This window comes from Podarcis tiliguerta (assembly GCF_965153285.1).
Source record: "Podarcis tiliguerta genome assembly, chromosome: 3".
Taxonomy (NCBI): domain Eukaryota; kingdom Metazoa; phylum Chordata; class Lepidosauria; order Squamata; family Lacertidae; genus Podarcis; species Podarcis tiliguerta.
The window spans coordinates 43,163,519-43,180,024 of record NC_139536.1 but is presented as its reverse complement, the minus strand read 5'-3'; the positions used below and the strand labels follow the sequence as shown (position 1 = coordinate 43,180,024).

Below are 16,506 nucleotides of genomic sequence, written 5' to 3'. Positions count from 1 at the left end.
CCAGCTGAAGGTTTTTCTATACTCAGAACCAGCTCTGCTGGTTGAGGAGGAGGAGGTCATCGCAGCAAAAGAGAGCAGTGGCAAATAGCATTCACGCTTTGCATTCCCTTTGCTAAATTCCAAGTGGATTTCCCATTTACTTTAATCTGAGGGAAAATGGATGTCAAATTGCACAGGGAGTCGCAGGTAGGCAGTCCTAAGAATAGCAAGAGCTCACATGTAACAAATAACTGCGGCTTCCTACATTATATGCGCACTTCTGCAAATCACTCTCACGACAAAAATGAAATAAAGCGGGAAGGATTTATACCTGTGCTTACCAGAGATTATGTGGGATTACAGAAGCTAACAAAAGTTCTAAACCAAGCTGCACACATTTTCTCAACCATTTCAAAGGTGAAAATGGGGACACTGTTGCATGAGCATTTAGGACTAAGCCATGGTAGACAATTGTAGTCGTTTAGAATGCTTAGTCCTTAAGGTACTGCAAAACCATTTGTTCCATTTATATTATAATTTCTGATGGTCTGAAACTTTGCCTCTCCACTTCCACAGGGCCATTAGCTGGCAGTGGGAATTGGAGACTTTTGTAGTAAATTGGGGAAAACTCCAAGGTTTTTCAAGGGCACAGGCTTACCATGTTCCACAAGGCAGCAGAAGCTTTCACAGTCTCTCTCTTTTACTCAAAAAAATGTTTTGCCACCACATGGTGCTGGAACCACAATAAGCAGCAGACCAGCAGCTGTCCTCATTGGTATCAAAATGGCCCCATGGAAACAGGACTAAGTCATAGGATGGCATTGTTTCCAGTGGCACTGTTAGTAAAAAATATTTTTATATGCATAATTGCTTTATCTATGTTTCACTGATGTTTTCTTTGTTAAATCACTTCAAGATGTTTTATATGGCATGATTCATAAATGGAACAAACAAACAGATGCATTAAAAAGGTGTCTGCCCCACCAGCACTACTTGTCCCCCTGAGAAGACCATTTTTATGCCATTCATCTGCATCAAATGAGCCAAAGGTAGAATCATAGAATTGTAGTGTTGGAAATAACCCCGGGGGTCATCTAATCCAACTCCCTGCAATGTAGGAATCCTGGGTGAGCTTGAACCACCAACCTTCTGGTTAGCAGCCAAATGCACTGACCCATTGTTCCTTACTTATTATAGAATAAATGAATTTAGGCTTCCTGTCAAACAACAGACAAAATATGAGCAGAAAAATTGAGTTAACTTACGGAGAGAGTCTTCCACTCACAAGATTCCTTCCATTTTGTGAAAGTTTCTTTCATTAATGGAGGCTACTTCCATTAATAAAAGGCAACCTTTGGGACCAGCCCAATATGGTTAGATATGACGCTTCAGATATTAAAGCTCATTCTTTTTTCTCTTTACCTCACTGGGATTTGCAACATTTTCCTTTTTGTAGTATTGCTATATAAAATTCTCCTGGCCTTGTTCAGTTTCTATATTCTCAAGTGTTTTTCTTGCCCCCAAGAGAAATGAAATGTATGTTTGTATGCTTGTATATTCATAATATGTGTGTATTAATGCTGAATTATTTTAACAATAAAAACTTTTCAAATTAAAAAAAGAGAGAATACATATATAAAGTTACTTAAGCCAAGACCAGTTGCATTGAAACTACTTGTGGTGAGATAAAACAGATTTCTTTTTCTGTTAAGGTATTTTTAAAGGTGGAGTAATTTGTATAGGCATCTATAAAATGTGTCATCACTCTGTATTTGTCATTCTGTATTTTATTTCTATGTACTCTTACTGTTAGCGTGAATGATTAACTCAATAAATCCCTGTTTTTCACATGTTGCTTGTGAAAGTTTGTTTCAAGGAACACATTTTTAAAATATATTCTAATTATGGTTTTGATGTAATAAACTTGCTTAAAGAATTTACCTGGGCTATCTCATGATTCTGTTAAGACGGCCAATGCTTGTTTATGGGAACACTCAGTGCTTGATGTTCAAAGATCCTAAACACATGATCAGGAATGCATGTGAGAAGTCCACATCCTTGTGTGTAAACATCACACTTGCAAACACTGAAGGGAAGGGAGCCTAAAAGTCAGTTCAGTTCACAGGGGTGCAAAGTTTTCATAAACCCCTTCCAACCATCCATGGATCCTGCAAAATTGGTCTGATAATCCTGTGGAGAACTATCATGTGACTCAATATTTCAAGGTAATGACTCCTACAGAGGTTTCCAAGAACAGAGTGCCACTTCTTAAAAGCCTACTGTGATCACAGTTTTTGGAATCCTCTAACTCTCTGAAACCATCTTCCATGATGTTATGATTATAATGGGAACAACAGGAAGCTTAGACAGCTTTCCAAAAGTACAAAGGGGATAGCGTTCAATAAACAAAAACAATATATTTACCTGGGTCTTCTATAGACAAATTCTTTGTTAACCACTGAACGATGTCAGAACCTAGAAAAAAAAATGTGAAAAATAATTAAAATGCAGCTGCTATATTTTAAACATGTATGACATTCTAGAAAAAAAAAGTTTCCCCAAGAGTGCCCATTTTTATTAAGCTGCCTAAATCTGCAACAATCTGCACTTTCCTTGGAGTAAGCTCCATGGAATACAAAATGAAAAATGTAGAACTGGACATAGTCTGTTTCCCATTGTCAAAGAAATATTTATCATGGACACTGTCACAATGAGGCCCTCGCACCACAATGGTGTTATTGCACGCATGTTGATGTGGGCTTTCACTTTCATTATTCAATACCTGCTTATTTAATTTGGACTTTCACAGTCTACCGTGTTTTTAATATTCTGTGGGGAACCGCCCAGATTGGCTGGGGAGGCTCGGCCAGATGGGCAGGGTATAAGTAATAAATTATGTTGTTGTTGTTGCTGCTGCTGCTGCTGTGCACAGGTCCTACATTCTGGCAGTAGATTTGATAGCAGCTCGCATTGGGTTTCCCTATATTGTCAAGGTATTATGCTCAAGTACTGTATGTACATAGAATAAAATAGGCCCTGCAAAGCTATGGCTTCCAGAAGAGCATCCCTGGGACTGTCAGGTGCATCAGATCTCTCTCATCAAGGAGAGCTTGCATAGTTTAATCCCTTTGCTTTCACTCTCATTGTTTCCAATAATTTGGAAATTGTTTAAATAAAAAACTAAAAAATCGCAAACTGGTGTGGAAATGGGGAACTGAACTTAAGACTGGAAAAATGAGAAAGAGAAAAACTTAAATTGACAGATTTGCCTTTGCCTACAAAAACCGTCCCTGTGCTGCAGACACCGTTAGTTGCATCCCATAAAAAAGCAATGTAGCATTTTATTCCACATTCCTGATTGATTGATTGATTGATTGGTTACAAGCATGTAAAAACAGCTTAAAATCCAAAAATCTCAATTATGTTCCTATCCAGCTATTGAACTTTGCTCATGGATTTTCCTGTTTTCATTGTCTTTACCTCTGAGGCCTGCTATGTGTTTCTTGCACTCTTGTGTCCCATCTACACTGTACATTTTAAGCACACGGCTTCTCCCGAAGAATCCTGGAAACCGTAGTTTGCTAAGGAATTGTAGCTCTTTGAAGGGCAAGCTCCTGCTACCATGATTGCTTGGGGGAAGCCACACACTTTAAATGTATAGGGTGGGTGATGTAGAAAGAGCAACTTTTTGCATGGGTCCTGAAGTTTTCTCAGTCATTGCTCGATTTGATACCCCCTCCATGCAATGTTTCTCAGCTCCTGCACATACATTAGCAAGTTATATAAATTTTTTTTGGGGGGGGGGTGTAATTCATGAACTAAATGTACAGCAAAACTTTGGATAAGCAAAAATTCTCTTCTAATTGCAAATTCCAATTAGAACTTCAGTTGCATAACCCTGTGTTGTGAATAAGGAATACAGGCAATACCAAAGATGGTTATTAAGTCGCCAAAAACTTGTCCACCCACTTCACAGCAGAGGTGACACCACCTTCCCCTTAAAGGCATAACGCACACACACACAAGACATCTCCTTTATGCCGAGTATTTTTGGGCTTGTCATTTCTGTGGTGGCCAGAGAATCAAGTTTCTGTTGTACTTTTCAGGCAATGTATTACACAATGGAAAGATGGCGGGAAGGTACATGTTAGAAAATTACTAAGTCAGCTTCAGGGGCCACTTTTCCCACAAAGTAGTTACTCAAATCAAAACATTTCAGATATGAACCTAGGGAGAGAATATTTTGGTCAAAGCTGTTGGTGAGTCAAATTAAAGTGCACAGATCAGTTAATCTGCTGTTCATTTAAAGCAGTTTAATCATAGTGACTTCAGAAGAGCTAAAGAAATTCAAGTACTCCAGCTTAACATCAGGAATTCAACATTTCCAATTTTCAGCTTTAGCCAGACGTACAATGCCGACTTCACAAAGTGCATTACAGTATCTTATGTTTCATATTTTATTACTGTTGTTTCATAAAATTTATGCACTGGTTAATTTGTAAAAGCAGTTTACAAAAATAATAAAACAATTTAAAATTGCTAAAAAAACTTAAAACAACTATTTAAAACATTAAAAAAAATCAGTGATAAACTAAGACAGTTTAAAAACTCATCAGCGTTATGCATGTCTGGTTATATGTGGATTTAACAGTATATTGTATAGCAGTTGCCTATATATGAGGCATGTTTTTAGTCACAATTTCACTTGACTTTTTTAAAAATACAGACATCATGGGAAAAACAAGCCTCATCTTTCTTGGTGTTGCTATTATAGATGATTATGATCAGCAAATCTGTTCCACCAAACTATTCCACTAAGCTTATACTGTATTTTACGACATTAATGCACATCTACATAGAACAGGAACAGGTTTAAGGATTTAGATTTGGTGGACAGAGTGCCTGAAGAACTATGGATGGAGGCTCAAAACATTATACAGGAGGCAGCAACGAAAACCATCCCAATGAAAAGGAAATGCAAGAAAGCAAAGTGGCTGTCCAATGAGGCCTTACAAATAGTGGGGGAGAGAAGGCAAGCAAAATGCGAGGGAGATAGAGAAAGATACAGGAAATTGAATGCAGAATTCCAAAAAATAGCAAGGGGAGACAAGAAGGCCTTCTTAAATGAGCATTGCAAAGAAATAGAGGAAAACAACAGAATGGGAAGAACCAGAGATCTGTTCAAGAAAGTTGGAGATATGAAAGGAACATTTCGTTCAAAGATTACCATAATAAAGGACAAAAGTGGTAAGGACCTAACAGAAGCAGAAGACATCAAGAAGAGGTGGCAAGAATACACAGAGGAATTATACCAGAAAGATATGGATGTCTCATACACCCCAGGTAGTGTGGTTGCTGACCTTGAGCCAGACATCCTGGAGAGTGAAGTCAAATGGGCCTTAGAAAGCATTGCAAATAACAAGGCCAGTGGAAGTGATGGTATTCCAGCTGAACTGTTTAAAATTTTAAAAGATGATGCTGTTAAGGTGCTACACTCAATATGCCAGCAAGTTTGGAAAACTCAGCAGTGGCCAGAGGATTGGAGAAGGTCAGTCTACATCCCAATCCCAAAGAAGGGCAGTGCTAAAGAATGCTCCAACTACCGCACAATTGCACTCATTTCACACGCTAGCAAGGTTATGCTTAAAATTCTTCAAGGAAGGCTTAAGCAGTATGTGGACCGAGAACTCCCAGAAGTGCAAGCTGGATTTAGAAGAGGCAGAGGAACCAGAGACCAAATTGCAAACATGCGCTGGATTATGGAGAAAGCTAGAGAGTTCCAGAAAGACATCTACTTCTGCTTCATTGACTATGCAAAAGCATTTGACTGTGTCGACCACAGCAAACTATGGCAAGTTCTTAAAGAAATGGGAGTGCCTGATCACCTCATCTGTCCCCTGAGAAATCTCTATGTGGGACAAGAAGCTACAGTTAGAACTGGATATGGAACAATTGATTGGTTCAAAATTGGGAAAGGAGTACGACAAGGCTGTATTTTGTCTCCCTGCTTATTTAACTTATATGCAGAATTCATCATGCGAAAGGCTGGGCTGGATGAATCCCTAGCCGGAATTAAGATTGCTGGAAGAAATATCAACAACCTCAGATATGCAGATGACACAACCTTGATGGCAGAAAGCGAGGAGGAATTAAAAAACCTTTTATTGAGGGTGAAAGAGGAGAGCGCAAAATATGGTCTGAAGCTCAACATCAAAAAAACGAAGATCATGGCCACTGGTCCCATCACCTCCTGGCAAATAGAAGGGGAGGAAATGGAGGCAGTGAGAGATTTTACTTTCTTGGGCTCCATGATCACTGCAGATGGTGACAGCAGCCACGAAATTAAGAGACGCCTGCTTCTTGGGAGGAAAGCAATGACAAACCTAGACAGCATTTTAAAAAGTAGAGACATCACCTTGCCAACAAAGGTCCGTATAGTAAAAGCTATGGTTTTCCCAGTAGTGATGTATGGAAGTGAGAGCTGGACCATAAAGAAGGCTGATCGCCGAAGAATTGACGCTTTTGAATTATGGTGCTGGAGGAGACTCTTGAGAGTCCCATGGACTGCAAGAAGATCAAACGCATCCATTCTTAAGGAAATCAGCCCTGAGTGCTCACTGGAAGGACAGATCGTGAAGCTGAGGCTCCAATACTTTGGCCACCTCATGAGAAGAGAAGACTCACTGGAAAACACCCTGATGTTGGGAAAGATGGAGGGCACAAGAAGAAGGGGACGACAGAGGACGAGATGGTTAGACAGTGTTCTCGAAGCTACAAACATGAATCTGACCAAACTGCGGGGGGCAGTGGAAGACAGGAGTGCCTGGCGTGCTCTGGTCCATGGGATCATGAAGAGTCGGACACGACTGAACGACTAAACAACAACACATAGAACTAAAATGATTATGCAAAATTATCTACCAATACAAGATTCCTAAATTATATGGGTCTTACAGTTATCCCTTATGCAGAGAAAATATTTATTCTTGCATCATCAGTACACCCTTTCATTACAGTTACCGTAAATGTCAATAATAAAAAATCAGCTTTAATTTATGTCATTGCAAATCAAGAGTTACCTAGCAGTCAAGGAAATTGGCACACCACAAACACATCTATTTTTTTTAAATGTGATCATAGAATCATAGAATTGCATAGATGTGAGAATCCTAATGCTGTGTATAGAATATAAATATACTTTTCGCTTGGAGCATTTGAAAAGCCAAAAAGAATTCCGCCTTGGGATTCAACGGGGCTTTTATAAGTGTTTCAGGCACCTTCACAGAAACAAAATATGTCCCTCCTCCAGGATCAGTCAGAGATATGTCAGTGTAAGTCCTCCATCCCAGCTCAGCCAACTTATGAGCTCAGGCCAGAGTAAGTCCTGAAAAGGGCGGAGGCAGCATGGGGCAGCAGCAGAACCAGTGCTATTCCAAACTCTGTTCAGCCCAGTCAAATGACCTAGCAACCCAGCAGAAATTACACAGGCAAAAAGGGGTGGTGTAAGACAAACTACGGAATATTTTAAAGCTTAATTTCCCTCTGCCAGGCTGAGGCCAACTCAGGCAGCTGTAGCCCAGCTCCAAAGCACAGTTTGGGGTAGGGTGAGTTACACCAATATAATCTACCCCCATCATAAATTAGACGGACTTCCTTGCCTGTGCTGCCCCAACAAACCTCTACCATGTTCCCCTACTGTTGGCTTAAATCCCAGTGGGTGCCAGCCACCACTGCCTAGTCTCAGCAAGTTTCTTTCTCTTCCCTTTTCCACAGATTGATTTCACTGCATTCTAGCTGTACTATGTGTATTAGCACATGTTCTTAAAACTGATAGCTTGTATGATGATGATTATTATTGCATATTCTTCTAAAACTAGGCTATTTTGTTAGTGTGTTGTTTATACAAACATGTGCCGATTAATTCTATGGAGACCTATTTTTAATAAGCGTCAATTCCCTTTGGATGCAACAGAATTATTTGAAATTTATTTTATTTTCCTTGACCACATTAATCCACGTGCACCTAGATCCAGTGGCATGTGAGCAGCTGCTCCCACAGGACCCGACAAGGGAGTTCTGGGTGTTGGGATCCTACCTGAGCAGGTGGGGGGACGTAATCCCCTCTCCACCTATCAGGTGCTTGATTGGCCAGTGGCAGGCAGGCTGGGATGCAGGGCTGGCTTTGGGGGCAGGAATGATGAAGCAGACATGTTTCCCTCAGGTCTGCTGCTGGTGTATTTAAACAACCTGCACCTGGAACTCCTATCTGGTTTTCCTTATCGGGTCCTGGTCAAGTGTTGTCATGAACTGGCAGGATTTTAGGGAGGAGGAAGAGGATCCTGGTGAGGGGTGCAGCTGGGAGTGGGTCACATGGGAGCAAGCTGGGGATGGGGAAGGAGAGGTCATAGTAGACAATAATCACAGGGTGACAGAGGATGATGAGGGGTCAGGGGCTGGTGCACAGGAAGCTGAGCAGCGGGACCCGTCACCAGAGCCAGTGAGACCTCCATCCCCATGAACATGTCGGGTCCTAAGGCGTAGGGAACAGCGGACAGGGCATTCCAGGAAGCAGAGGCAGGCCAGGGCCTGTAGCCTAGTTCACTAGCTAGCCAGGTGGGAAGGAATCGTGTGATTCCTCAGCTGGGGCAAGCTGAGAGCAGGTGAAGGTCACATGCCTCATGAAGCCCAGATGCTACAATCAGCAGACACAGTATAAGAAAGCAGCAGAGCTGAGGTACTGTGTCTGCTCAACTGCCCGTGCTGAGGGACCTCGCCTAGGATTCTCCTTGGACCTTCATGGGTTTCTACTGCGAGACTGACTGCTGAACTACTGTCTTGGCTTACTTGGACTGACCCCAGACTGTGTTTCCTGATCTTTGGACTTGGCCTGAATGGATTGGCTTCTGGACTTGGAACTTTGTTGTATGGATTGGCTTTTGGGAAATGGAACTTCGTTGTGTCAATTGGCTTCTGGGCGTGGAACTTCGTCTTGGCACAATGTCTGCCAAGTAGTATGCCAGGGGATCAGGACAAGTGTGCTGTGTCCTCATTTAAACTACTCAGTGGAGACAGAGGGCAGCCCGAAGCCTTGGCCTGCAACTGCAGACTTCCATGCACACTGTGCACTTCATAACAACCCCCTTAATGGCACCTGTGGTTAGACCCTAACACTTACCTTAAGATTTGTAACAATGTAAATGGTGGCTGCCCTCCTCTATATACTAGAAAGAGAGCAATATTTTTCCACAAGCATCATCTGACTCTTATCAAGTGTACTTGAACTGAACTTGTTTCACAGTAAGCTCAACTCCTCCTGCAAGGATTGTTCTGAAAAGGAGCCTTGCTTGATTTGATTACCTCTCTGTTGCTGCTGAGAACACTAAATGAGGAACAATAATTTCTTAAGAACAGGTATGAAACTTCTGTTGCCTCTACAAAAGAACAATATGATTTTTTTTGGCTGAACGTTCTTAAAAGAAGTGAAGTAACTAGTCTGTTTCTCCAGCACTACCCAATCTAATGTTAAGCTACTTTAAGCAGCTCCAAGTATTTATATGGTTACTATTTTAAAAATATGTGAAGAAGCTCCTTTGTTCCCTGGAGGCGGTTCAGCTCTTGTGTGTTAACTGAGTGCAAATTTTCACAGCTCAGTTGCAAGAAACTCAGAAAAGAAGGGGGAGACTGGGAAGCACAGCAGCGGGCTCAGTTACAGGGGCTATTCGATTAGCCTTCATTAACGGTGTCACAACAGAGCCATGTTTTCACATCATCTCCTTTCTTCCCAAGTTATATTCCACGCAGAAGCCGAACTAATCCTTTTCTCTAAAAAGCATCAGTAACACTCTGCAATTTGCACATCAATAACCTCCCCCATAAAACAGTAACAGCTGCTTGTGACTGTTAGTCACAGTTTAGCAATACAAGAACAAGCCTAGGTAAGCCTCGGACTTACATGCTCCCCCTCCCCCCCTGACGCGGCCAAGATGAGACGTTCAGAAGCTTTCACTTCCATTTTTGATTACGCACAACTTGCCATCTCTTTTGAACCCAACAAACGGTGGTTAACTTTAACTACAGGTTACTGAAACAAGTCAACTTAAAACCGTAGGATAAGAAATTGGCTTGTGTCCACAAGCCGGTTAAGTTTAACCACAGTTTAGCCACACTTTAATATTTCATCCAACCTCTAATCTAACATGAAAGTGGAAGCTTCCAGTCTCCTCCTTGGGACCACAATAGAGGAGGTGTAGAGGGAGGCAGCATGTAAACTGTGGCTCATCCTTGCAACACCAAAACATAATTTAACATTTTGTGCAAACTCTCCCATTGTCTACTAGGCTACAACCTGAGCTTCTCCTTCAGTATCTATCCTGTTGTGCTCCAGCTCCATTGTGCTTAGCTGACTATGACTTGCAGCCCAGTGCAAACAATTTGCATGCATAAGTCTGTTTCAATGCGTTGGGTGGCCTTTCTGTTTCAAGGTACAAGAGTACCTTAACAGCTAAAGTACAATAGGTCTCCTCAGCTTCAAGTCCCCTCAATGCGGCTCTTCACTAACAACATGGTTGATATACTTATTAAACAAAGCACCTGTTGTTGTTTTTCTGTCTCTGAAACACTGCAATGCTCTGCAAGAGGTCAGTGGGACAATGGATGAAGTTTAAGTATTTGCATAGCAAAGTTGCTTAAATTAGCCAATTTTCATGCTACATAAAATGAACTTGAGCCAGTTTCCTTGTTTACTCACTATCTGGAAAGCAGCCTGAATGACTTTTTATCAGCCTGTTTACATGTAAATATTAATATGAACAAAGAAGCAAGGTTAGCCAAGATGATTTCATACTTGCAAGACTTTTCTGTGAAAGAAGAACATGTCATCCATCTATCCGTGTTATTATAGTTTGACAGCTAATCAGACTTTCTGTACAAGCTGGTGTCCCATTCTACATTTCCTGCTCCCACACACCTACAATTAGAATATTACATTTGCCTCAGTTACCCATTTATATCATTAGGTTAAATAAGAACCAGATTAAATAAGCTGCAAGAATTGTCATTCATGTTCTCATTAATGTGTGAACTGTTCTATGTGGGTCTCTATTTAACATGAGACTGTTGCTGACATACCGGTAACCTTAGAGTAAGACTAATGAAACCTGCAATCTAAGAATCTAGGAAGTTGGTTGGAGCCACTAGGATTGTTGCAGTGTTACCTCTGATGAACAGATGTTAGTTTGTAGCAAAACCTTGTTTTGGTCTCATATTCATTCATGTGAATGCACTAGCCAAGATTATCATCTGAAATTTGTTATGCCGGATTTCGAAAGTGCCACCTAAAAGAGCAAACCCTGTCACTATAAACCTGACAACCCTAAACTGTAAGAACATGCTGTCTTTCCGACATCAAGCACTATGATCCTTGAGAACAAATTCTTAAAAAAAATATGAGCATCTCTGATGGCTAAGGTTATATTTGTACTGTAGTGTCACCCTAGTCACTTCTTGCACTAGTTTCCCTCAGCTGTTTGTCAATCCCCATACAACCATAACCATTTGGGACCATATATTAACATATTACTGTTGCTATAAGAAGGTTGCTATTAGGAATGTAGGAAGCTACTTTATCCTGATTTAGACAGTTGGTCTATCCAGGTCAGTATTACTCCCCCAGACCTTCCAGGAGATGTCAAAGCTTGTACCTAAGACCTTCTTCATTCAAAGCATGTGCTATACCACTGAGCTAAGGTCCCCTCCCGTTGTTAAATGTTTATTATTAACTGTGGTAGTAATCAAAATGCCTTCAGGGCAACTTGTCCTTCACCATCCACGATAATGCTGCAGTGATTATTTGGCAATAACATCAAATGACAAAGACAGTGGTGCCAACTCATCCAAGCAGCACTAGCTAGCATTTTGGTCAGCTCACAATATCATAAGTTACAAGAATATACTGTAAACTTGAACAATTATGGTTGAAACAACATCCCACCATTCCACCTTAATCCTATGTCCCTAAATGTATTTACCTGGAAGACAATTTCTTTAAAGCCTTGCTAGGCTAACCCCCAAGTAATAAAAGAAATGAATTAAGACTGTGGCACAAAATTCCTTTTAATAATATGGTGTCATTGCTGTTTTTTGACATTGCAAACTGATCTGTGTACAGTGGTACCTTGGGTTAAGAACGTAATTCGTTCTGGAGGTCCGTTCTTAACCTGAAACTGTTCTTAACCTGAGGTACCACTTTAGCTAATGGGGCCTCCCGCTGCCACCGCCACACGATTTCTGTTCTCATTCTGAAGCAAAGTTCTTAACCCGAGGTACTATTTCTGGGTTAGTGGAGTCTGTAACCTGAAGCATCTGTAACCCAAGGTACCACTGTATATTATCGCAGCAATGCTTACAACAGCTCTGTAAGGTAGACCTGTATTTTTATCCACAGATGGCAGGTGGGGAAAAGAGGCTGAGAGGATACTAGCATGTTTAATACCATCTTGTGAGTTTGTTGCTGAGGGATGATTTGAGAAAACAAAAGTGACAGGCCCCAAGGCGCAAATAATAATAAATCCTTACTGATTACATGACACATTTCAAGGCTATTTGGCAGTTCCCCACAGAAATCTAGAATACTGTAGCAATAACAGTTGCTTCTTAATAACAGTTTGTTTCCCTGATTAAGGTTTGAAACACATTGAATAAGTGTTCAGGTTTTATTAAATACATTTGAATGCCACCTTTCTCCTTCAGCAGTTGAAGTGAGATGAAACTCAAAAAGTGCCTAACAATGCAATCTGACACATGCCTACACAGCAGTAAGACCCATTGAGTTCAATAGGTCTGACTCCCATGTAAGTGTGTACAGGACTTACTCTGAAAAACCATTGGAAGACTTCAGTAAGTTTGATATTTCTGATATATTTAAAGGCTTATCAGTGGCACTTGTAATTTTCTGACTTCTGCCTGAGACTCAAACTGTGCATTTTGTTATCTTCCACATGATGTAAAAGCCACTCTTGGATGTCTAGTGGAATATACTGGACATTTAGCATTCTATTTCCATCCCCATATTATTTTCGGGGGGGGGGGGAATCAGTTTGCAACTCTGTTAACTCAATAAATCATGGGAGTTTTCCATTATAATTTCAAGCTTTTTACTGCAGTGTAAAAAGCAGCGTTGGAAGTCAGTACAGAAGTGCTAGCATTATAACTAGGAAAACTTACTCAATAAACCCCATGTCCAACTGTAGCCCTGGTTATTCCCTTATACAAGACTTCATGCATCTGAAGAAGTGGACACTGGCATACAATAGCACATGCCAGAATACATTTTTTAGTCTTGAAGATGCCTGAAAGCTGTGTTGTTTTGTGCTTCAACAGACTGATATGGAATTTTCTTCTCATTCTGAGACCTTAGCTTAGCTTATTTTGACCCTTCTGAATTTCATAATGTTACTCTCAACAGGGCAGCCGAGAGAATCTGAGAATGTTCTTTCTGTAGCTTTTGTTAACAGAATCTTCTGAAGTTCCTCTATTTTTAGAGATGTAGTTCAAGATATTTTTGTCATGGTACAGCAAATGTCTGAGCGGAGGGCAAACTCCATGCACTCTGTACTCCACTGCAAAATGAGATCTCCTGGCTGAACCTCCTTTCTCCTCTGTGCTATGTGATTATTTAAACCTCCACAAAGTGAGCTTGCCCTGTCACTACAGCAGTTTTATATCTGTCAATTTTTCATTCCAGAAACACAAAAAGAGAGCGCCACAAACTCCATGCTATGAGGAGATGTTGGTGCTCCTGACACAGAGATTTACCCAATTGGTGTTGACCTGTGACAGGGCCTTTTCAGTGGTGGTCCCCCATTTTTGGAGTGCCTTCCCTGGTGAGGTGTATCTGTCTCCATCATTATTAACTTTCAAGATGATTTTGAAAATGTTCCTGTTTCCCCAGGCTGAAGGATACTATCCCTGGCAACTCTCAGATTACTAGATAATAATAATAATAATAAATTTTATTTATACCCCGCCCTCCCCAGCCAAAGCTGGGCTCAGGGCGGCTAACAACAGTCAAAACAATCCAACATTCTAAAAACTTTTCACCATAAAATCAATCAAAAACAAATTGGTGGCAACCAGCAAGCAAAACCCTGTGCAGATTGCCAGAGAGGGGGTAAGGCTGCGCCCTGACCAAAGGCCTGGTGGAACAGCTCTGTCTTACAGGCCCTGCGGAAAGATGTCAAGTCCCGCAGGGCCCTAGTCTCTTGTGACAGAGCGTTCCACCAGATTGGTGCCACAGCCGAGAAAGCCCTGGCCCTAGTTGAGGCCAGCCTAACCTCTCTGAGGCCTGGGACCTTCAGGATGTTTTTATTTGCAGACCGTAGGCTTCTCTGTGGGGCATACCAGGATGGAAGAATATTTTTAATTCTTGTGGAGGAGCACAAGAGCGCCACTCTTCCCTCACAGTTTATCACTGGATGATGTGGTCTATCTACTATTCAGTTCTCTCTTCCTTTAGGATTGCAGCCTACTTGTTTATTTATTGAATGTGCAGTTTGTGTTATATAGTATTAATAGGTTAGTTGTTATTAGGCCATTATTTGTATCTTTTACAAGATGGTCATTTGCTTACATCTATTTTTAAACATGCCAACTTTTAGTTTATTGTCCCCCGTGGAATATGTACTTGGAAGACATCAGACAAAAACATGTTAGGTCACATCTGAGCTGTTGTGCAACTCTTACACATCTAGCTACTACAGATAGACCAAGACAAGTGTGAGTAATGGCTAAGAATAAGAATAAGACAATGGTTATTTATTGTCTGGAAAGAACTATAGAAAAGCAGACCTGAATTTCATTTCACAACACATTTGATGCAAACTTGGCTTGTTTTCTCTTTCTGCCACGCATTTTGTTGTGTAATTAAGCTAATCACAGTTTATATTAGTTTCCAGGCTTAATAATCTATTGCACATATTTTTAAATATATCTATTTGCAAGATTCCTCAAGACCATTTGAAAACCTGTTTGATTGTAAAGGTTAAGGGAAATGTTTGATAAAGCATTTGAGATTTTATTCTTAGCAATCTTGCACTCAAGCATAGATGTTTAAAGGGCAAAATTGTGACATGAGAAGAGCTTGTGCAGTACTGACGTCAATGGGCCTGGCATACGCACATGGGATTGATTTTGGCTCCATGCTTGCTTTTTGTTTTTCCTTTTTGAGTGGGTTAGTTCATTTACACTGTTCTGAGCAAAACTTACTGATAGTAAGCCATACTTACTAGGGATGGGGGGGAAATCAATTTAGTTTGCATTTAAAGGTGAACCTAACTCGCACTTTTCAGAATGATACACGAACCAAAACACACTCGTCCTTTGAAATTCACGCTTCTCTTAATTTCACAATGCAGTTCTCTAGCCACGTAATGTGTAGAAAAATGCATATTCCAAGGTAAAGCGTGCATACATTGAAAATAGCACCTAAAGAACATTATATTAAGGGAAATTGCTTTGCAAATAAATGTATACATATTAGGAATGGATTCATACAAAACTGTGTTTATTAGCAGAAATTCACAATAAAACGATGCTGAATTTTCATGAGGACTTAAAAAGAAAAGAAAAATCAAACTGATGTGGAAATGTGAAGAACTCAAGATTGGGAAAATGAGAAACTGAGTGAGGATATCTCTAATAATTACCCAAGGTGCTGGAAATCTTGGAATGAGCACCACCAGCAGCTATGGTTTGGTCCAGGGTTTTTTCCAGTTCTCACTACTACCAGGGCAGAACTGGACACATGGCAGCAAGTATAGGATTCTCAGACCTATATTTGTTACTAATGAGGAAGTAGTGGTTGAGGAATTTGCAGGGAAGAAAGAATGGACCATAAGAGCACTTTACGCCTAGCACCCCATTTCCCCCAGCCATTCCCCACTCCCAACTCCTGCTGTCATGCATGTTCTAAGGCAAAATTGGATAGGCATTGCAAAGCAGAAATAATAGTCAGGGTCAAGCACTCCAGCCCACTAATTCTTCCCTGAAAATGCCCCTCCCCTTGGTGCTTTGAACACTGGTAGCAATCATGATGGTGGAGATCCAATATACACCACCAGTGTGCTGAGTATTTGCAATCAGTATTTGCAATCAGTATGTGCAAAGTTTCTGAGTATTTGCAATCAGATTTCTTTATCAGTGACACTTCCGGGGGCGGCGCGAAACCGTGATGGCGGACCTCTTCGAGCTCTGAAGAGGGGCACCGCAGAAAAGGGTTGTTCGCGACGGCGCAGCGACAACCCATCAAGAGAAACCACGGGCAGAGTGAGTCCGTGACCGTGGGACCCGGCGGGCACCTGGAGCGACCCCGAAATCACGAAAGGAACCCCGTAAGGGGCTCCGGAGTGAAGGAGGGGGAGTGGTGCTGTGGGTTCATCGCTCTTTCTGCGGAGGCGAAGCCGCGCGGCTGTCACGGATGAGCGCTGATCCTTCTTCCAAGAAACATCGGGCTGAAACATCAAACCCGTGAGT

At 41.2% G+C, this 16,506-nt stretch overlaps 2 protein-coding genes across 6 annotated transcripts in view; both read right to left on the bottom strand.

Moving 5' to 3' along the window:
- GREM2 (gremlin 2, DAN family BMP antagonist) overlaps positions 1-9,349 on the bottom strand; it is a 116,768-nt gene extending 107,419 nt beyond the window's left edge. Inside the window, exon 1 of the mRNA XM_083432274.1 lies at positions 9,337-9,349. The gene's annotated coding sequence lies outside the window, so the exon portion shown is untranslated. The remainder of the gene's footprint in view (positions 1-9,336) is intronic.
- Positions 1-16,506, bottom strand: part of RGS7 (regulator of G protein signaling 7) — a 143,832-nt gene that overhangs the window by 46,439 nt on the left and 80,887 nt on the right. For all 5 annotated transcript variants that reach the window (XM_083432227.1, XM_083432229.1, XM_083432230.1 and 2 more), the window contains exon 4: positions 2,404-2,454. In XM_083432227.1, coding sequence (XP_083288353.1) covers positions 2,404-2,454 — 51 coding nt within the window. The remainder of the gene's footprint in view (positions 1-2,403; positions 2,455-16,506) is intronic.